Below are 23,665 nucleotides of genomic sequence, written 5' to 3' on the forward strand. Positions count from 1 at the left end.
AGCCTAACGTGTGAAGAATGCATGTCATATATCCTTATTGTGCCATCCTTGCATCCACCCAACCTATGGATCCATGTAGCTCATACATAAGCCCTTTGTGAATGTGGCTTCGCATGAAGAATATATACTACGGTTTTCCTTGCACTTCCATTCACATACACGAGTCTCTCCCTGTCCCTCCCAAAGCAAGAACCTTGCTCTCATCAAAGTCGAAATCAACTAGGCGATGTAGATTATAAGAGTACTCTAATACTTTTATACTTTTCCAAGCATTTGTTATCATTTGACAACCACAAAATGCATAATCCTGTTACCCGCACTGATTTAGATATATGGAGTAACCATTTTTCTCATCTAATAAAAGTGATAATAGAGGTCAATATTACAAACATAAGGAAACCCTTGTCAATTCCTTAAATTCCTTTCTTATATTATTTCATTTATAAAATCACTCGCGTAATTTTCAGAATAATAACATTATCAATCATTCATATAACATATTACTTGTACTTGATTAATTCATTTAAATACATTACAAATTATTTTTTTAAAAGTTAAAGAGAAGGATTATATAAGGTCGAACCTCTCAGATCAATTTGGTCCGCGTTAAAATAAATACATTATGAATACATAGACTAAAATCACTCTAGCCGTTAATCAAAGGGTAATCTTAAGACTTTTTATTTGATCATTAAAAAATTTTATTTATAGAAAATACCGTACTAGAATATGCACTTGGTAGTACTTAACTTCCTCAAATATGGTCTGCCCCAGATGATATCACACCCTCTCCCACTTACCACCTTCTTCCCAACAAATAATATTATCCTCCTTCATATAATTTTCAACCATTTTTCTTCTACAATTATCAACTACTGTACTTCTTCCTTCATTTTCTCTCTCCTCCAATCCTTCAATGGCGAAATCAATGAAGCATGATAACAGCAACAACCCCTTCGACCTCCTCAACGAAGAACTTCTCTTCATAATCCTCGATCATCTCTCCATTGACGACCACCTCGCTGTTAAATCATTTTCTCTCTCCTCAAAATCATTTCACTCCGCCGAATCCCAACACCGAAGATCCGCCAAACTCCTCCGACCCGAATTCCTCCCTTGCGTCCTTCGTCGTTACCCGTTTCTCTCTCATCTCGACCTCTCTCTCTGCCCTCGAATCACTGATACCCAGCTCCAAACGACGTCGTCTTTGGGACCCGTTTTGCGGTCCATTAAGCTTACTTTGTGTAGGTTTGTAACCGGGTCAGGGGTTTCGGATCTGGTATCAAAATGCCCGAATTTGGTGGAGTTGGATCTTAGTAATGGTACTGAGCTTAGTGACTCTGCTGCTGCCGCCATTGCTGGGGCACAGAACTTGGAGAGGTTGGTAATGGTGAGATGTAAACGGGTTTCTGATATGGGTATTGGGTGTATTGCTGTTGGTTGTAAGAAATTGAAGTGGGTTAGTTTGAAATGGTGTTTAAGGGTTACTGATTTAGGGGTTGGTCTTCTTGCCCTTAAATGCAAGGACCTTTGCTCTTTGGATCTTTCTTATGTTCCGGTATTTGCTTTTCTCCTATATTTTTATCTTTGTGTTTGCCATTTTAAGCGTCCCGTTTTTTAATATGTACATTGAACTGATTTTAATACGATACCATGTCACATGACTATGTTTTTCCGTGTATGTAAGTGTTACGCGAGTCTTTGATAACTTCAGTGGACGGTTGGACCCTGGAGATACTAAGTTTGGTACCAAGACTACCAACAACGTACGAGTTAGTACCAATAGGGTCCCACTAGAGTGTCAAGGACTCTGGTTATTTTATGTACAGATTATGGAGAGAATTTAATTGCAAAGTTTTGGCTTTGTGTAAGAAGATCAAAATTGGACTGTGGGAGTGTTATATTGGAAATTCAAAGTGGCATTACTTATGTGGGATGAAAAAGTTGGTTAAATGGACAAATACTACAGTATTTTTAAGGAGTAATTATGATTTTGGTTGATTAAGTGATATTCTTGATGATTAGTCATAATTTTTTGCATTCTAATGTTATTGGGCTATGCATGTTTATATAGACTTTATTGTTTATAATTATACTTATGTATGTAATGATTCTTATTTAGGAACACTTTTAGTACTTGAAAGACACTTATCCTTATTTACATGTATAACAGATTACAGAGAAAAGCCTTAAGCCTATATTGCAGCTATCTTCTCTAAAAGATCTAGTGTTAGTGGGGTGTCTTGGCATTGATGATGAGGGACTTGGTTTACTTGACAAAGGTCACTCTATGTTGAAGGTCTGTAATTTCTTGTGATCCAGATCATTTCCTTACTTGATACCTACATGTTTGTCTAGTTTCTGATTTTAACCCTCTATTATGCTCTTTATCCATCTTATCACTTCAATAGACACTCGATTTATCCAACCGTCAGAACATCAGTCACACTGGTTTAGCCAATTTGACTAGAGGTGCTAGATCCCTGAGAGAGATCATATTGGCATATGGCTCAGCTGTAAGTACCAAGATATCTATGTTCTTTTCCCACATTTTTACTAGTTATCTAAAACAATATGGAATAGTATGATTTATTTATAACTTTTTTTTCTCGATTTCAGGTTACTCTTGACGTAGCAAAATGTCTTCAGAATCTCTCAATGTTGCAGTGTCTGAAGTTAGATGGTTCTCCAGTCACTTGTTCTGCATTGAGGATGATAGGAAACTGGTCTGGTTCTCTCAGAGAGCTGAGCCTGAGTAAATGCTCAGGTGTAACTGATGAAGGAATTGCCTGTATAGTCAGGAAGCATACAGAATTGAGAAAATTAGACATCACATGCTGCCGCAAGATATCAGTTGTCTCAATTGACTGTATCACAAGTTCATGTACTGCTCTCACTACTCTTAAGATGGAGGCTTGCTCTAATATCTCTGCAGATGCTTTCGTATTGATTGGAAAGCGTTGTCAAGCCTTAGAAGAATTGGATGCAACAGACAATAATATAGATGATGAAGGTTCGCTTCTACAGTCCATCTTTAAATCCCTTTCCTTCCTGTCACTCTTTTAGTAACAAGGTTATGACCACTCCTCCTATTGCAGGTCTAAAATCTATTTCTAGATGTTCTAGGCTTTCCTGCCTTAAGTTAGGGATCTGTCTTGGCATTACTGATGAAGGGCTGATTCAAGTCGGGACACATTGCTCTAAGCTAAAAGAGATTGATTTATACAGGTAAATTAGATAGATTGCAAAAGTTATTAGCTTGACAGTATCATTAAATTGTTTCGCTAGAGTTTTCAATTCTAAAAAAATCAAGCTGCAAACTCCAATTACATTGAATGCTTCCAAATTCCAATATTATTAGTAATTAAGCCCTTTTGTTTCCTACCAGAGCCGTAAGAATATCTGATAAAGGCATAGCATCAGTAGCTGAAGGCTGCCCTATTCTTGAGCTGATCAACATAGCATATTGTGATCAAGTTACGGATGTCTCTCTAATAATGTTATCAAATTGTTCGAGATTAAAAGTGTTGGAAGCTAGAGGGTGTTCTCATATCACATCAAAAGGTCTAGCAGCCGTTGCTTCTGGATGTGGGCAACTTGCTGTCCTAGACATAAAGAAGTGTTTCAGAATTGACAACTCCGGAATGATTCCTCTGGCTCGTCATTCTTTGAACCTCAAACAGGTATAAAAATCAAATCCATGATTGTATTTAGCTCATCATCAAAAATTTACAACTCTGACTGACTTTTGTTGTCAATGTTGGCAGATAAATCTGTCATATTGCTCAGTAACAGATGCTGGACTGTTAGCATTAGCGAGCAGAAGCCCATTGCAGAACATGACGATATTACATTTGGCTGGATTGAGCCCAAATGGGCTAGCAGCAGCCTTGCTAGCATGCAGGGGATTAAAGAAAGCGAAGATCCACGAATCCTTTAAAGCTCTGCTTCCTCAAATCCTTCTTGATCACATGGAGAGCCGTGGTTGTGTATTTCACTGGAGAGACAAAGCCTTTCAACCTCAGGTGATCAATCTTCTCAATTGTCCTCTTGTTTAATTTCAAACCAAATCCCCTCTTGTCTCATGCTTAATAAATCTGTTAACAAATGACTCAGAATATCTGAAGTTATTGACTTATCTTAGATGACTGAATTATATAGTTGACAAATGATTGAGAAAATTCTTTTATGACTTGGGCAGGTTGACACAGACTTATTGAACTGGAACCTACAGAGTAATAGACACTCCTGACCCATTTGACACTCCATTTGGACCTGGAAGATGAAAACATATACGACGACTACGAGTACTAATTTATTGTAACCATATTTAGTTTTTCAATCTTTTTCCTGTTTCTCCCCTAATCTTTTGTTAGTGTCTTTTTTATAGAAAGAAACCTCATAAAATCGGCAATAATGAGGCATACTGATAAGGACTCCATTTAACAGAAGTATGTTAATTAATTACAATAATCATAGTACGTTGTCAACTACGTGATATTGTTATTATTTTAAGTGTAGATAACTTATAAATTTATTATGGTTGTATTAGTTGTATTGATGTCAACCAACCAAATGAGGTTGACAAGATTTCATACAGAATTGGCCCATCAATTTATGATATGTTCACACAATATGCTGAGTAGTGATTCATACTGTATTAGCTTTCCAAATTATTGTACTTTGTACTCCGTATTAAATACCGGGGAATTTTCCTCCCCTCCCCTCCCCTCCAATCTCTCCTCTCCTTATTCTAACTTCTTGAACTAAGATCTGCTCTTACATACATCCGAGTGTGTAATATAAAAGTAATTAGCATGAGTAATACGAGCGCCACTAGGCCATGGGAACATATATACATTAAGAGTTTTTATTATTACTCCCTCCGTTTCAATATGATAGTCCCATGTGGAATCAATCATATAAAATAAGAAAAGATGAATATTTGGAATCTAACATTAAAGTAAAAAACAATTCATAAATAGTTTGCCTTATTTAATTTTTTTGATTTTTTTTAAGGAAAACGTTAGTCATAATTGCATAAATCAAGGGAGTAATTTCTTTACATAGAGTCATGTTATTAATTCACAATCAATTAATCTAACCACTCATAATTTATTATGTATAAAATAGGAAATAAAAACTAAGTTAAAAGTGGAATACATTCAATATGGGTAAATCTTTTTAAAACGCCCAAAGTAGTATATGAGACTAACAAATTGGAACGGGGGGAGTATTATTATTATTATTATTAAATTTTTTAAGGTAGGGAATAAGGAGAAGGACCTTGACCGTATCTCAACCCTCACGGTTTTTACATAAAGAGTTATACAATGTAATAATACCTTGTACCTACATCGTATATTCGGATCTACGATGGCCAATCCTCTAAAAATGGAAAGTATAATGTGGGATAAGAGAAAGAAGAAAAGTAAAACAGTTATACAAATTGGAATTTGGGAGAAAAAAAGGAGAGATGTTGTGGGATAGCCAATAGGAAGAAGCCACAGTATGAAAAAGGGACCCACCCAGAAATTATGGGACGTTAGCCATTAATTTGTCTCTCTTTTTTTGTGTTGTGGTAAGTATAATTGTATTCGTATCTTAGTGAGCCGCCTCTAATGTCTGCTTCGTGATTGTATTTGTATCCTAATCACCAATCCAGTCAAACCCACATGTTTTGACCAGTTTAGTCTCTTTCATCTTTTTTTTTATTTTTATTTTCCTTTATTTTATTTTTATTTTAAGTGTTATTGCCGTGGGAATTCCACGGTCAAATGCCTCATCACCTTCTTAGAAGATGCCAACCCTTCTTATAGCCTTTTCCTTGCGCGTTACGTGACCCTTTTACACTACCCTTTTTTATTTTATTATCAACTACTATTATGCCTACCAAATATCGTCTTTTACCGTGTAGTCTAATTAAGCTTTATTACTCGTAATTTTTCTTTATTACTAGTCTAAATTATTTAAACTTTTTATACTAGGTACGTATATTTGATATAGAGTAGATATTATAATTAATAAATTAGAAAAAAAAAATAATTTTTTGTACTCTGTAAGTTGCTTTGGCATTCACATGAATCTCAAGACTCTCAAGACTTCAACACAAGTATCGATACTTCAACATTAATTGAGATTATAATATACGGAGTCTTTTATGTTTAACTCAATTAATTGGAGTTTTACATTTAAAAAGATGCACCTGTATTAACTACTTTGTGTGAGTTCACATTATTATTACGTAGTACGGAGTACTTACCTAAATCCTCAAATCGAGATTTGTTGTTTTACTTGCATTCATTATTGTACTGCTTACAATACATTTTTTTCCTTTTTTTTTTTGAAAACACAATACATTTTTTTCCTTGACTAAAATGCTTATTTCTCATTTTGAATATTCTACATAATTAAATAAAAAAAATAAATAAACCACCAACCTATTTTTTAAGTCACATTATTTTTGATTTCACATTATCCTTGAGTCAAGTTTATCAACAAATTTAAGTTTTCTTACCATAAGATAAATATAACATGAATTATTATAATTTTTTAAATTATTATAATCAATACTCCCGTCTCCCGATCCATTAATTTTACTCCGTACTTCGTACTGTAATATATTTCTTGGATACTTATCCAGTTATCCTTTTTTTTTTTTTTTACCACTCCGAGTATAATTTAGTTAAATAGTAAATACTCATGTCGAAATTAAAAAAATAATAATAATAATAATATTACAAGATCAACTCACATGAAAAAATCACAAGCAGCCCATTTTGTTATTTCATTGAACCCTATAAAAGTCTCTCCCTTTCTACCTTGTCACAATTTTCTCTCTCTTACCCAACTCATCATCTCATCCTTCTCACTTAACTTTCTCTCTCTTTCATTACATGGGCTATGGGCTTCTCTAATGCCACCTTAGACACCAACAATCACAACAACAACAACAGTTACAATTTCATGTCCTCTTTCACCGACCTCCTCAACTCCGGCGCCGCCGCCGACAACTCCACCCTCACCGCCGCCAATCGGAGCTTATCCGATCGCATCGCTGATCGAACCGGGTCGGGTATTCCCAAATTCAAGTCGCTACCACCTCCTTCGATACCCATCTCACCTCCTCCCATTTCACCCTCTTCTTACTTTGCTATTCCTCCTGGTTTGAGTCCTACTGATCTCTTAGACTCCCCTGTTCTTCTCTCTTCTTCTAATGTAAGTTTTTATTACAAATAATTGATTTAAACAAAACCCATTAATAATTTTAAGGTTAATTATGAAATATATGATTAATTATTGTTTGGGGTTTGTTAAATTTTGTAGGTGTTACCATCTCCAACAACTGGCGCTTTTGCTGCCAACTGGAAATCTTATTGCAGCAACGTTAACAACAACACCAACAACAAACAGGAAGATGTGAACAACAATTATTCAGATTTTACATTTCAAACCCAAATGAAGCCTATTGATGACGTTTCATCTACTATGTTTCAATCTTCAATGCCTTCGTTTATTAATGTAAGTTTTTTTTTTTTTTTTTTTTGGTTCCATTTTCAATCACGCGTTAATTAGTGTAATTAAATGTTTATTATATCGAGTGTCGTTTTTGGGATATGTATGAAGTATTTGTTGTTTTTTTTTAAAGGGGTTACGTTTAGCATTTTTTCAGTTTAAAAACGCGTTGTTGTTGATAAAAGCTTTGCTGTTTATATTTACTTTTTTTCAGGAACAGGCTATAAGAGGAAGGGAAAACCAACAACCACCACCACTAACCCAACAACAATCATGGAATTTTGGAGATCAAAACAAGCAAAACAATGAGCAATTGTCGAATTCGATTACGACGATGGTGAAATCGGAGTATCCTAGTGAGAGTTACAATCAGGGAAACGTTGTTCAATATGAAGGTGAACAAAATCCATCATTCCAACCAGCTCAATATATAAGAGAACAAAGAAAATCAGAAGATGGGTATAATTGGAGGAAATATGGGCAAAAACAGGTAAAAGGGAGTGAAAATCCAAGGAGTTATTACAAGTGTACATTCCCAAATTGTCCAATGAAGAAGAAGATTGAAAGGGGAATTGATGGTCAAATTACTGAGATTGTTTATAAGGGTACTCATAATCATCCTAAGCCTGTTAATACCAGAAGATCCTCTGCTTCTGCTGTTTCTGCAGCTTTTCAGCAGGGTTCTGTTCCTCAATCATCCAATGATTACCATGATCATTCATTTGGTCCACAGAAATCATCATCGGGACAGATGGACTCCGTTGCTACACCGGAGAATTCGTCGATTTCGATGGCTGATGATGAGGTGGGTTCTCAGAGGAGTAGATCAGCTGGGACTGATCTTGATGATGTTGATCAGCCTGAGGCTAAAAGATGGTATACCTTTTAACCTACTTTTCATGATTTCAAGTTATTTTTACTTTTATGTAATTTCAACTAACTTAGTCGGTTAAAGTCTTGGGATTAATCCCGTCTACGACAAATGCTAATTATTTGATTTGTTTATGTGAAATTAGGAGAGGGGAAGTGGAGAATGAATGTATGTCAGCAGCACCAGGGAGTAGAGCAGTGAGAGAGCCAAGAGTAGTAGTTCAAACAACAAGTGATATTGATATCTTGGATGATGGATATAGGTGGAGGAAATATGGTCAGAAAGTTGTCAAGGGAAATCCAAATCCAAGGTAAATTCATAGTCTTTCCCTTTTTAATACCATTCATTTGTTTTTGGTTCAAAAAGTTGTATTGAATTTTGGTTAGTTTTAGTATATTTAAATTGAACATTTTTGTATTGAAATTTGTCTGCCTTTTTGATGCATTTTTGGGTATAGGAATAAAAAATTTCCATATTGATGAATAATGATGATGGAATGGCTTTAATTTCATTACTTTGCTAATTATAAGTATCATTAATTTGATATAATCCGGGATCTTTGATTAGTGTTTGGTTGGTAACCATTATTGTCATTTTGATTCTATCTTTATTAGGCCTAATTCAATTAGTTGAAGTTCAGTTCATACTTAATAGTTACTCCACTTTTCAAGATACTTGCTGTCACATTATCTGACTTATGATGCCAAATTGATTACAGGAGCTACTACAAGTGCACTCACCCCAATTGCCCGGTGAGGAAACACGTGGAACGGGCAGCTCATGATCTGAGGGCAGTGATCACAACCTATGAAGGAAAGCACAACCATGATGTTCCTGCTGCTCGTGGCAGTGGAATGAGCAGGGCAGTCGCGCCTCCTAACAATGGTGCAGTGCCCGCTATGGCTATAAGGCCATCGGCTGTTAACTATATGAGTTCGAATGCAGGAAACAGCCACTCTTACCAGACTAATCAACAAGTAATACCCTCATCTTTCGAAGGTGCTGGACCATTATCTCCCTTTACATTACAGCTGCTGCAAAACACTGGGAATTTTGGGTTCTCAGGGTACTTAAATCAACCTCAATACTCAGACAACAACATGTTTTCTGGTAATACTACAACAGCAACAACTACTACTACTGCTAGAGCCAAGGAGGAACCAAAAGAAGACATGCTTTTTGAGTCGTTGCATTGCTGAAAGAGTATACAGTATATTTTGCCTCTTAGTTTTTTAGTGGGGTCAGAGGAAATTTTTACTAAGAGGAAATTAGTAGTATTAGTTTTTACTGACAAAAAAAAGATCAAGATTCATTTGTTTATTGTATTCAACATGGTTGGTTTGTTTATTTGTTTATATAGGAGTGTACACAGAAATGACATACAGGAGTTTAGGCCAAAAATGCCTTATTGTATATTGTATACATGAAATTGTATGTATAAACAGGATTGATTTTAGTACTTTTTTTCACTGACTTTTTCTCCTCCTATTGATTTGTGGCTGTCAGCCTGCCACCAGATGGAATTTATAGTATCATACTCCGTATTTCATAAGGCTTATTTAATACACTACGAGGGGTAGGAGCAACGATAAAACACTCTCATAAATTAGATTTTTATTCCGATTTGAAGGCAAATTTTGATATTTATGTAGAAATATCTTAGAAGTTTCCTTACTTTATCAGGAGGGTAGTTTGGATTAAAAACATCCGAGAGCTGACCAAGAGGATACGATTCAGGGATCAACTAGGAGTTCCTCGATGAAGCCAAAAGAGGAAAACCATAACTGTTTAGGATGACTTATACCCGCATGTTACGCTACGCAATGGAGCTTAATTGGAGGGAAGTTTTCTATTAACTCAATGCGTACTACTATACACTACCATGGTCCTACAATATTATAGTAACACTACATACATACTTGTATGAAGAAGACTTGGGATTCTTTAGCATTCTTTGACTTGTCTTATAGTTGGCTTCAAAGGGTACTAATTGACAATGTTATTTTGCACGAAGTATCTGAAAAGGAAACATTGATTCTAATGTGAACTTGGTCAGAGTAGATTGCATGAATTTGGCTGTGCTAGTCAAATTCCAACCAAAAGAGAGACAACCTTTAATTTAATGGGAAAAGGATTAGAAAGTAGTGTAAGTGCATGATGTCGTTAGAGTAAAACTCACTATGCGTCACTTTGATTCTTGTCCGGTGGAATCAAGTGTCTTGCATACTGATTCAACGGCCCAAGCTTGGAAATGCACCACCATTTGACATTAAAAACTCGGCTTTGATGTACGGTTTGAAGATACGCAATATTAATAGGTGATTCGATGGTTGTGGTTTTTTTAACTAATTAATTATCTATCGTTCATAAATAAGTTACTATAATTAATTAGATTGTCTCAATCCTTAATTGAGAGCGTAAAACAAATTTAGTAATATAAAACTACTGTATTAGATTACACAAATCTAAGTAAGAAATTTTATTGATCTTTATAAATATAATAAATAATTTACGTGACTATTATTTTCAAACAAAGTATCATCATCGACTATACGATTAATGACTCTATCTCCGGTTTTGACAATATGAGAGTGAATGCACTTCAGCAACTCATCATGGGATCTGAGAAGTGAGGAAGCCCAGAGTCATAGTCAAAGCAAAATAAAAGTGACTGATTACTTGGATATTGTATACTTGTAATTGGTAAAGGATTATCAAAATCCAAAGTAAACAAATATTCTTTTCCTTCTAATCCTTTGATTTTGGTTCAAAGGCATTAATTATAACTAAATCTATTGTAAAACAGTAAAAGTGAACATTTTTGTATTAAAATTTGTTTGCCTTTTTAATGTTCTTGCTGAGCTTAATCTATTTGTTCACTTTGACATATATAAAAATATGATGATCCAGATTTTTTTGTTTAGTGGGATCACCAATATTTGACCGATGACTAATACTTTGATTTGGTTTCCCATAATAAGTAGGTCCATTTCGTCAAAAAAAAAAAAAAAGAGTAGGTCCATTTCAACTTGCTGATCATAATTCACCCCAAGTCTATCACACGTACAAACTAGTTTTTGTTTTTTTTTGGGACAAAGAGAACGTACAAAGTAGTTGTCTTCCAAAATTACACAAACTACTCATAATTGTTGGAAGAAAGTTTTCACAGACTCAGTCACAGCTTATAATACATATTATAGCCATTGTTCTTGATTATATTTATTGAAGGGAGTACACACTACATTCTATCAACATTTCGATTAACGATTACTTTATCGAAGGGAATACACATTACATTTTATCAACATTTCGATCAAAAAGTATACATGATGTGTCTGGTTTTCAATAATTGTACGTGACTCTAGAAACCTAAAAAATCGTACGTGACTCTAAAAACCTAAAAAATCGTAAACTCTAAAACAAACATTTGCTTTTAAAGTGCGTGTCATTCTGTGTTTAATACTACTCCTTAGTCATTACCATACATATTGAATATTGCCGGTATTGGTATTGAATATGAATATTGCAAATATAGTCAAACTTAAAGCTAACTATAAATGTGGGAGCATCTAATTGGAGTACCAGAAAAGGATTAAAACAAAATGATGCATGTGTTAGATGAAAACAACCAATCAATATTGCATATGGAAGCAGAATCCTTCAATCTAATAATCAATTACCAAAAAATAAGGAAGAGAGATTAGCTAAAGTGAGCTTAATTAGTAGGTGATTAAAACTCTAAAAGCATGATTCATGAGCTTTAAATTACTGTATTAGTGATGACACGTTGTTACATCAGCAGTGACATATACAAAAAGATTATAAAGAAGGCTAAGGAAATTACATGTCACGTTGGTGAGGGTCTCTTTAGCGTATTTAATGATCAACCTCCTTTATTTTTTCTTCTCTAGACGTACAAATAGAGCCTACCCTAATTATTCAATAACATTATCTCATCATCATCAATACTTCAATATAGTACATAGTCGGTGAGTTGTTATCTCAATCTAACACATTAATTAATTTGTTATTTGTTTGTCTAATCTGTTAACAAACTACTCTGATGTATTATTAAATACAACTTCTTCCGTCCCTTATTTTATTCCCCAATTTCCTTTGTAGTCGTTCTTTTAATTTTATTATCTCATTCAATTTTTGGGATATGAAATTATATATTTATTCTCACAATACAAATGTCTCATTAACCCCATCACTTTTCTCTTCATCATTTTTTTCCCAACCTAAAATTAAAGTCACATTATCTCATTTACCTCTATGGAGCAAAAAATAAGGGATTGAAAGAGTACAAAGTATGGATTATTCCTTTATTAGTCTGGTTTATGTATTTCTCATTTTAATTTTGGTTTGTCCTTTTGGTCTTTTTTGAATAGTTACAGGCTTACCACACTTGTCTCTTTCGTCCGTTTTGTAAATAATTACAACACTAATTATTTCATCATGGAATTTTTTTATTTTAAAGTTTCTCCTCCAAATAACTAGATGTGTCAATTTGGTTTATCCGGGTCAGGTTTTGTGAGATCAATTCAGGGTCTTTTTTAAAACTTGAGTCATATTATTTATTGTGTCCATACGAGTCAAAATATACATTTACTTGCTTAAACCATATTACAAACTCAAAGCATATCATCCATAGTTAAACTACACATTTACTTGCTTAGAATTTTATAAACATTTTAAGTTTCAAACCAAGAGATACTTTGTTGCCAAGTCTTGAAATTTTAGTACAACGGATACAACGTCTTGGATCCACCTTTCAACCCTGTGGTATTTACAAGGCAGATAGACATCGTGTTCATAGGGCTCACCAGATTGTAGGAGATAAGGAGAGGCTGCAGTTCTTTTTATTTGCTTTAGTAGTAATATGTATTAGATTTCTTTCCTTTATCCTTTGTCAAAAAAAAGAAAAAAAAAATCTTGAATTTTTTTTGCTAAAAATAGCAAGATACTTTACCTATTACATATTTAATTGCACAATTTACCTTATGTGATGGTTTATTGGTTATTCAAGTACAAATGATTGTAGCAATTGGGTCAAACCCAAATCTTCAAAATTGGATAACATGGGCCAATATCATAAATGGCAATAGAATCAAACCCAAAACATTTCATTTCCTCCCCAATTTAACTAAACACACATTATATCATTCCAGACTCTCGCGCCAAATGCTACAATTACACAAACTACCCCAAAAATCGCCATTAACAACAAACATGAAGCCAAATTCTGTGAAAAACATCTTCCTTCGTCTTCTAATCTTCTTCATCTTCCTCTTCCTTTTACGCTTCATCTTCATCATTTCCTTCAATGGCGATTTCTGCAATCTTTCTTCTTCCACCAATTTTTGTTTCTTCTCAAATACTCCATCTTCTTCCCAACAACATTCTACCCAAATCACCATTCTTCCCAACTTCCGCGCTTCGAATGAATATGAATTTTACTGCAAAATCTTTCAAGATTTCATCATCCATGGATTTCTCTCTCCTAATTCTTCCGCATTTTGTCTTAATTCATCCCACATTATTGCTCTCAAAGACCTAGGCATTGTTCAATCTTATAGTCTTTCCTCTGAAATTGTATCTTCTCATCTCCCCTTTTCTGATCAATTTTTTGATTTTATGTTTTTTCATAAATTTGATCTCCCCTCTTCGATTCCCCTTCTGGGTTTTGTTTTAGAGATTGAAAGAAAGCTTAAACCATCTGGGATTCTTGTAATTCACACACAAATCAAAGATTTTTACGCCTTTCATTCGATTCTTAAGCTTTTCGATTTCTGCAGTTTTGTTAAGGGTCGTGATATTCCTGGTCCTAACCCTTCGATTCCTTCAATTCGTGAGATTATTTTGAAGAAACCCATTATTTCAATTCATAAAATTGATCGAAAAGATTCAATTGAACAATGCTCTGTTTCTGGGTATAGTATTCAATTGATCAATAATTCGGAGCCTTTGATTGAGAAAGAGCCATTGAAACCTTGGATTACATTGAAGAGGAACTTGAAGAATGTAAAGTATCTGACTTCGATGGTTGATATAAGCTTCAAGCCTCGATACGCTTACATCGATGTCGGGTCTCGAAGCTATGGCTCCAGCATTGGTAGCTGGTTTAACAAAAGATACCCAAAACAGAACAAAACATTTGAAGTTTTTGCAATCGAAGCTGATAAATCGTTCCACGGAGAATTACAAGCTAAAAAAGGCGTTACGCTTCTGCCGTATGCAGCTTGGGTGAGGAATGAGACATTGTTCTTTGAAATTAACAGAGAACCCACAAAGAAAATGATCGAGGCAAACAGAGGAATGGGGAGGATTCAACCGGTGCAATCGTCGATAAATTTCGAGGGAAGTGTCGATCAAATAAGGGGATTTGATTTTGCAGAGTGGTTGAAAGGTGAATTTGAGGAAAGAGATTTTGTAGTGGTGAAAATGGATGTTGAAGGAACAGAGTTTCAATTGATTCCAAGGTTGATTGAAACAGGGGCACTCTGTTTAATTGATGAGATTTTCTTAGAATGTCATTATAATCGATGGCAAAAATGTTGTCCTGGTGTTAGAAGTCCTAAGTATGATAAAACATATGATCAATGTCTTAATCTCTTGTCTTTTTTAAGAGATAGAGGAGTACTTGTTCATCAATGGTGGTAGTTTGATAAAATTTTACTATTTTAGGTCTTAGTTTTAGGTTAGAATTATGTTGTCATTTTGTTTCTCACAAATGTACATGAAACTTGATTACATTCTGCAATTAAAGATGGATTCTTTCAGTTTGATTGATTTATAAGTTGTTTGGTTGACAGTCGACACCAATCAATTTCCATACGCATGGATTATCTATTTTAGGAATTGTTAAGGATTAACCCACAACGCAAATTTGGTTATAGCTCAACTTTGACATATAAATGGACAAAAAAGTTAGTAAATCTTAACAATAATAAAGTGGATGACCAGCATGACTAAATAGTACAGTGGCGTCTAAAGGTGGATTCTATCGTACATTCAATTGTATTCAATTAAGACATATTTGTAAGTTTGTAACGCGGTATGTGCATTAATGAAGTCTCTTATATTCAATGTTAACTTAGCTAAATTAGGGCATATTAAAGTACTTAATTAGCAAAAGGAATACCAAATCAACATGATTGAACATAAATGCGCATCAAAACATAATTAACTAGACAAAGGTGTGCAAATCTAGTGGCATGAAAGCTGATGAGTGCACATCGCATGCTTTAATGCACGTCATGAGAGACGTTTTAAAATAACATATTAATTTATTTATTTTTAATCATCAACATACTTACATGGATCCTAATACACCAGGGGAGTCTACTTGGTTGATACAACCATCCAATAGCCTTTAAAAAGTATATTAACCAGTTTACTTCGGTTCGGTGTTTTATAAAAAGTATACAACTTGTACCGATTTTATAAATTAAAGCCTACTACGAACATTTATGACAACATATAATGGTCATATATAGTTCCAAACGGCATTTTATGACCCCGAGATATGTCTCCTAATTTATGAAGACTTTTCAACACCGAGCCCCAAAACCTCCAAAAATCCTCAAAAAATGTATATTATAGCCTTCAATTTTGACATTTTTGACATTTTTTTTTGCCCAGAAATAAAAATTGCCGAAATGTTTACTATGCTTCCTAATATCTTCCACGAGTCCAATTGGGTGGATAGAACCATCCAATATGCCTTTAAACGATCAGTTAACCAGTTTAAAACTTGCACAGATTTCATAAATTCAATCCTACCACGGACATTCATGACAACATACAATGGTCATATATGGTTCAAAACGACATTACATGACCCCGAGATTTGTCCCATAATTTCTCAAGACTTTTCAACACCGAGTCTCGAAACCTCAAAAATTCCTCAAAAAACGTGTATAGCCTTCAATTTTAGAAATTTGTGACTTTTTTTCGCTCGGAAATAAAAATTGTTGAGATGTTAAACCATGTTCCCTAATATCCTTCGGGAGTCTAATTGGGTAGGTGAAACCATCCAATAGTCCTTTAAACAATCAATTAACAAGTTTAAAACTTGCACCGATTTCATAAACTCAAGCCTACCACGGACATTTATGACAACATATAATGGTCATACGTGGTTCCAAACGGTACTATATGACCCTGGCATGCGTCCCCTAGTTTCTCAAGACTTTTCGACATCGAGACCCGAAACCTCCAAAATTCCTCAAAAAAAACGTATATAGCTTAGCCTTCAATTTTGGACATTTTTTACTTGTTTTAGCCCGGAAATAAAAATTGTTGAGATATTTGCCATGTTCCATATATAATATCCTCCGAGAGTCCAATTGGGTGGGTGGAACCATCCAATATAGCTTTAAACGATCAATTAGCCAGTTTGCAACTTGCACCGATTTCATAAACTAAATCCTACCACGAACATTTATGACAACATATAATGGTCATATATGGTTCCAAATGGCATTATATGACCCCGAGATGTGTCCCCTAGTTTTTTAAGACCTTTCGACACCGAGTCTCAAAACCTTCAAAAAAAACTCAAAAAATGTGTATTATAGCCTTCAATTTTGGACATTTCAAACTTTTTTTTCGCTCGGAATTAAAAATTGCCGAGATGTTTATCATGTTCCATTATATACTCCGAGAGTCTAATTGAATGGGTGGAACCATCCAATATGCCTTTAAACGGTCAATTAACCAGTTTACAACTTGTACCGATTTCATAAACTCAAGCCTACCACGGACGTTAATGACAACATCATATAATGCTTATATATGGTTCCAAACGTTATTATATGAACTCGACATGTGTACCCTAATTTCTCAAGACTTTTCGACACCTAGTCCCTAAACCTCAAAATTTCCTCAAAAAAAAGATGTATTATAGCCTTTAATTTTGGACATTTTTGACTTGTTTTCACCCGGAAATAAAAATTGCCGAGATATTTACCATGTTCCCTAATGTCCTTTGAGAGTCCAATGGAGTGGGTGGAACCATCTAATATGTCTTTAAACGATCAATTAACCAATTTGCAGCTTGCACCTATTTCATAAAGTCAAGCCTACCACAGAAATTTATGATAACATATAAAGGTCATATATGGTTCCAATTGGCATTATATGACCCCAAGATGTGTCCCCTAGTTTTTCAAGACTTTTCGACACCGAGTCCTGTAACCTCCAAAATTCCCCAAAAAACGTGTATTATAACCTTCAATTTTGGACATTTTTTACTTTTTTTCGCCTGGAAATAAAAATTGGCGAGATGTTTACCATGTTCCCTAATTACCTCCGCGAGTCTAATTAGGTGGGTGGAACCATCCAATATGCCTTTAAACGGTCAATTAACCAGTTTACGACTTGCACCTATTTCATAAACTCAAGCCTACCACAGAGATTTATGACAACATATAAGGGTGTCATATATGGTTCTAATCGACAATATATGATCCCGAGATGTGTCCCCTAGTTTCTCAAGACTTTTCGACACCGAGTCCCGAAACCTCCAAAATTTCTCAAAAAACGTGTATAATAGACTTCAATTTTGCACATTTTTTACTTTTTACGCCTGAAAATAAAAATTGCCAAGATGTTTACCATGTTCCCTAATATTCTCCGTGATTCTAATTAGGTGGGTGGAACCATCCAATATGCCTTTAAACGGTCAATTAACCGGTTTACAACTTACACCTATTTCATAAAGTCAAGCCTACCACAGACATTTATGATAACATATAATGGTCATATATGGTCCCAATTGGCACTATATGACCCCAAGATGTGTCCCCTAGTTTTTCAAGACTTTTCGACACCGAAACCTGAAACCTCCAAAATTCCCCAAAAAACGTGTATTATATAGCCTTCAATTTTGGACATTTTTGACTTTTTTTTCGCCCGGAACTAAAAATTGCCGAGATGTATACCATGTTCCCTAATAAGCTCCGCGAGTCTAATTAGGTGGGTGGAACCATCCAATATGCCTTTAAACGGTCAATTAACCAGTTTACAACTTGCACTGATTTCATAAACTCAAGCCTACCACAGAGATTTATGACAACATATAAGGGTCATATATGGTTCTAATCGACAATATATAACCCCGAGACGTGTCCCCTAGTTTCTCAAGATTTTCAACACCGAGTCCCGAAACCTCCAAAATTTCTCAAAAACCGTGTATAATAGCCTTCAATTTTGGACATTTTGACTTTTTTTCGCCCGGAACTAAAAATTGCCGAGATGTATACCATGTTCCCTAATATCCTCTGCGAGTCTAATTGGGTGGGTGGAACCATCCAATATGGCTTTAAACGGTCAATTAACAAGTTTACAATTTACATCGATTTCATTAATTCAAGCCTACTACAGACATTTATGACAACATATAATGGTCATATATAGTTCCAATCGGAATTATATTACCCCGAGATGTGTCCCTTAATTTCTCATGACATTTCGACACCGAATCTCGAAACCTCCAAAATTCCTTAAAAAACGTGTATTATATATAGCCTTCAATTTTGGACATTTTTTACTTTTTTTCGCCCGAAAATAAAAATTACCGAGATGTTTACCATGTTCCCCAATATCCTCCGTGACTCTAATTGGGTGAGTAGCACCATCCAATATGTCTTTAAACGGTCAATTAACTAGTTTACAATTTGCACAGATTTCATAAACTCAAGCTTACCACAGACATTTATGATAACATATAATGGTCATATATGGTTCACATTGGCATAATATGACCCTGAGATGTGTACCCTAGTTTCTCAAGACTTTTCGACACCGAGTCCCGAAACCTCCAAAATTCCCCCAAAAACGTGTATTATATAACCTTCAATTTTGGACATATTTTACTTTTTTTCGCCTGGAAATAAAAATTGGCGATATGTTTACCATGTTCACTAATGAGCTCCGCAAGTCTAATTAGGTGGGTGGAACCATCCAATATGCCTTTAAACGGGCAATTAACCAGTTTTTTTTACAACATGCATCGATTTCATAAACTCAAGCCTACCACAGACATTTATGATAACATATAACGGTCATACATGGTTCCAATTGACATTATATGACCCCGAGATGTATTCCCTAGTTTTCCAAGACTTTTCGACACCGAGTCCCGAAACCCCCAAAATTCCTAAAAAAACGTGTATTATAGCCTTCAATTTTTGACATTATTTACTTTTTTTTTCTCCCGGAATAAAATATTGCCGAGATGTATAATATATTTCCTAATATCCTCCACGAGTCTAATTTGGTGGGTGGAACCATCCAATATGCCTTTAAACGGTCAATTCACCAATTTACAACTTGCACCAATTTCATAAAATCAAGCCTACCAAAGACATTTATGACAACATATAAGGGTCATATATGGTTCTAATCGGCAATATATGACCCCGAGATGTGTCCCCTAGTTTCTCAAGACTTTTCGACACCGAGTCCCGAAACCTCCAAAATTTTTCAAAAAACGTGTATAATAGCCATCGATTTTGGACATTTTTGACTTTTTTTCGCCTGGAAATAAAAATTGCTGAGATGTTTACCATGTTTCCTTATATCCTCCGCGAGTCTAATTGGGTGGGTGGAACCATCCAATATGCCTTTAAACGGTCAATTAACAAGTTTACAACTTACATCGATTTCATTAACTCAAGCCTACCACAGATATTTATGACAACATATAATGGTCATATATAGTTCCAATCGGCATTATATTAATTCGAGATATGTCCCTTAATTTCTCTAAGACTTTTCGACACCGAATCCCGAAACCTCCAAAATTCCTTAAAAAACGTGTATTATAGCCTTCAATTTTGGACATTTTTGACTTTTTTCGTCCGAAAATAGTAATTGCTGAGATGTTTACCATGTTCCCTAATAACCTCCGCGAGTCTAATTGGGAGGGTGGAACCATCGAATATGCTTTTAAACGGTCAATTAACCACTTTACAATTTGCACCGATTTCATAAACTCAAGCCTTCCACAAACAACTATGACAACATATAATGGTCATATATGGTTCCAATCCGCATTATATGACCCCGAGATGTGTCCCCTAGTTCTCAAGACTTTTCATCACCAAGTCCCGAAACTCATAAATTCTCTAAAAAACGTGTATTAGCCTTTAATTTTGGAAATTTTTGACTTTTTTTCGCCCTGAAAAAAAAATTGACAAGATGTTTACCATGTTCCCTAATATCCTCCGCGAGTCTAATTAGGTGGGTGGAACCATCCAATATGTTTTTAAACGGTCAATTAACTAGTTTACAACTTGCACCGATTTCATAAACTCAAACCTACCGCAGACATTTATGACAACATATAATGGTCATATATGATTCCAATCGGCATTATATGACCCTGAGATGTGTCCCCTAATTTCTCAAGACTTTTCGACACCGAGTCTCGAAACTTCTAAAATTCCTAAAAAAAAACGTTTATTATTGCCTTCAATTTTTGACATTTTGACTTTTTTTGCGCCCGGAAATAATTATATAAAAATTGCCGAAATGATTACCATGTTCCCTAATATCCTCTGCGAGTCTAATTGGGCGGGTGGAACCATCGAATATGCCTTTAAACGGTCAATTAACCAGTTTACAACTTGCACCGATTTCATATAAATGCAAGCCTACCACATACATTTTTGATGACATATAATGGTCATACATGGTTCCAATCGGAATTATATGACCCCGAGATGTGTCCCCTAATTTCTCAAGATTTTTCGACACTGAGTCCTGAAACCTCCAAAATTCCTTAAAAATGTGTATTTATAGCCTCAATTTTTTACTCTTAAGACTTTTTTTTCGCCCGGAATTAAAAATTTTCGAGATGTTAATCATGTTCCTTGATATTCTCCAGGATTTTAATTGGGTGGGTAGAACCATCCGATATACCTTTAAGCGGTCAATTAACCAATTTACAACTTGCACTGATTTAACAGACTCAAGCCTACCACGGACATTTATGACAACATATAGTGGTCATATATGGTTCCAATCGGCATTATATGACCCCGAGATGTGTCTCCTAATTTTTCAAGACTTTTCGACACCGAGTCCCGAAACCTCCAAAATTCCCCAAAAAACGTGTATTATAGCCTTCAATTTTGGACATTTTTGACTTTTTTTCTCCCGGAAATAAAAATTTTCGAGATGTTTACCATGTTCCCAAATATCCTCCGCGAGTCTAATTGGGTGGGTGGAACCATCCAATATGCCTTTAAACGGTCAATTAACTAGTTTGCAACATGCTCCGATTTTATAAACTCAAGCCTACCACAGATATTTATGACAACATATAATGGTCATATATGGTACCAATCGGCATAATATGACCCGAGATGTGTCTCTTAATTTCTCAAGACTTTTCGACATCGAGTCCTGAAACCTCCAAAATTCCTTAAAAAACATGTATTATAGCCTTCAATTTTAAACATTTTGCCCAGAAATAAAAATTGCCGAGCTGTTTACCATGTTCCCTAATATCCTCTTGGAGTCCTATTGGGTGGGTGGAACCATCCAATATGCCTTTAAACGGTCAATTAACCAGTTTACAACTTGCACCGATTTCATACAATCAAGCCTACCATGGACATTTATGACAACATATAGTGGTCATATATGGTTACAAACGACATTATATAACCCCAACATGTGTCACCTAGTTTCTCAAGACTTTTCGACACCAAGTCTCGAAACCTCCAAAATTCCTCAAAAAACGTGTATTATAGCCTTTAATTTTGGTTATTTTTTACTTTTTTTGTTTGGAAATAAAAATTACGAGATGTATGTTTATCATGTTCCTTAATATCCTCCGCGAGTCTAATTGGGTTGGTCGAACCCTCCAATATGCCTTTAAACGGTCAATTAACCAGTTTACAACTTGCACTGATTTCATAAACTCAAGCCTACCAAAGACATTGACAACATATAATAGTCATATATGGTTCTAAACGACATTATATGACCCCGAGATGTGTCCCCTAGTTTCTCAAGACTTTTCTACACCGAATCTTGAAACCTCCAAAATTCCTCAATAAAACGTGTATTTAATTTATTACAGCCTTCAATATTGGACATTTTTTACTATTTTTTGTCCGAAAATTAAAATTGCCGAACTGTTTACCATGTTCCCTTATATCATTTGAGAGTCTAATTGGGTGGGTGGAACCATCGTCCAATTTGCTTTTATACGCTTAATTTACTCGCTCGTTTACCACTTGCACCGATTTCACAAAATCAAGCCTACCACGGACATTTATGACAACATATAATAATCATATATGGTTCCAAATAGAATTATAAGACCTCGGGGGGGGGGGGGGTATACCCGTAGTACTCAAGACTTTCCGACACCGGATCCCGAAACCTCTAAAATTTCTCAAAAATCGTTGGTAATAGACTTCAATTTTGGAAGAATTTTGACTTTTTCTTTCCCGGAAATATAAATTACCGAGATTTTACAATGGTTCCTAATGCCCTCTAGGAGTTTGTGTATTCCTTTCGTGAGAGACATTCTTCTTTATCATCACAAATAATTTTCGTATTAATTTCCAAATGATCGATAATATTGATCGAACGCACCAAAGTATTACTTGATCTGCTTTGATCTTTATGGGTACATTTCGAATACATATGTGTTAGATAAACAATATAAATACTAATTACTATTTGTCAAGTATCGTTGATCGAATCTGCGATTTAACTAGTTTTAAGTTGATTTGTACTTGTATTAAAATTTTAGAATTCCTATAAGTGCCGTTTGACTATCTTTCATTAATGAAATTTTTTTCTTCTCATCAAAATAAAACATTATTCGAATAAAATTGAATTTTAAAACAAAAGAAATATCACAAATATAATCTCTAATATCCTATTATTAACCCTTAAAAAAATGGTGGTTATTTTTTCCGGTAATAAACATAGAGTCTATAACATAATTTTTTTTGGGTTACAAATGCCTTATTTTGGATCAAATAGAAATGCCAACTATTAATGTTCTCCTTTATACCTTACTTCTTTCCCTCTCATTTTTCTCTTTCAATTCCAACTCTATTGCTCCTCCACCCATCTCTTTCTCTCAATTCTCTCTAAACATCCCTCTTTCTCCTCCTCTTCCTCTTTTTGGCTCCTCCCTTTCCTAATCCATCATTCATCGAAAACTCGATCTTTCATTAATTTCAAGCAATTATCATACAATGTTTATGGAATTTGTTAACCCCAAATAGCAAGATTATTATGATA

At 34.9% G+C, this 23,665-nt stretch overlaps 2 protein-coding genes across 2 annotated transcripts; both read left to right on the forward strand.

Moving 5' to 3' along the window:
* The first annotated feature begins 799 nt into the window (after positions 1-799).
* On the forward strand, positions 800-9,855 carry LOC145624488 (F-box/LRR-repeat protein 3-like). Its single transcript, XM_081677533.1, has 11 exons — positions 800-1,558; positions 2,174-2,299; positions 2,412-2,516; positions 2,620-3,013; positions 3,099-3,228; positions 3,389-3,683; positions 3,768-4,025; positions 7,327-7,521; positions 7,730-8,391; positions 8,532-8,696; positions 9,105-9,855. The coding sequence occupies exons 1-11, from the start codon at positions 917-919 to the stop codon at positions 9,583-9,585; spliced, it is 3,453 nt and encodes a 1,150-aa protein (XP_081533659.1). The 5' UTR covers positions 800-916; the 3' UTR covers positions 9,586-9,855.
* Positions 9,856-13,618: 3,763 nt separating this feature from the next.
* On the forward strand, positions 13,619-15,049 carry LOC145625505 (uncharacterized). Its single transcript, XM_081678529.1, has one exon. The coding sequence runs from the start codon at positions 13,619-13,621 to the stop codon at positions 15,047-15,049; it is 1,431 nt and encodes a 476-aa protein (XP_081534655.1).
* The last annotated feature ends 8,616 nt before the right edge of the window (positions 15,050-23,665 follow it).

Source organism: Chenopodium album, chromosome 3 (genome assembly GCF_948465745.1).
Source record: "Chenopodium album chromosome 3, dcCheAlbu1.1, whole genome shotgun sequence".
NCBI classification, from domain to species: Eukaryota; Viridiplantae; Streptophyta; class Magnoliopsida; order Caryophyllales; family Amaranthaceae; genus Chenopodium; species Chenopodium album.

Coding starts and splice junctions, on each gene's coding strand:
- LOC145624488 (XM_081677533.1), top strand. CDS start 917: ATGGCGAAATCAATGAAGCATGATAACAGCAACAACCCCTTCGACCTC. Junction 2,300..2,411: donor AAGGTCACTCTATGTTGAAG/GTCTGTAATTTC, acceptor TCACTTCAATAG/ACACTCGATTTATCCAACCG. Junction 7,522..7,729: donor CAATGCCTTCGTTTATTAAT/GTAAGTTTTTTT, acceptor ACTTTTTTTCAG/GAACAGGCTATAAGAGGAAG.
- LOC145625505 (XM_081678529.1), top strand. CDS start 13,619: ATGAAGCCAAATTCTGTGAAAAACATCTTCCTTCGTCTTCTAATCTTC.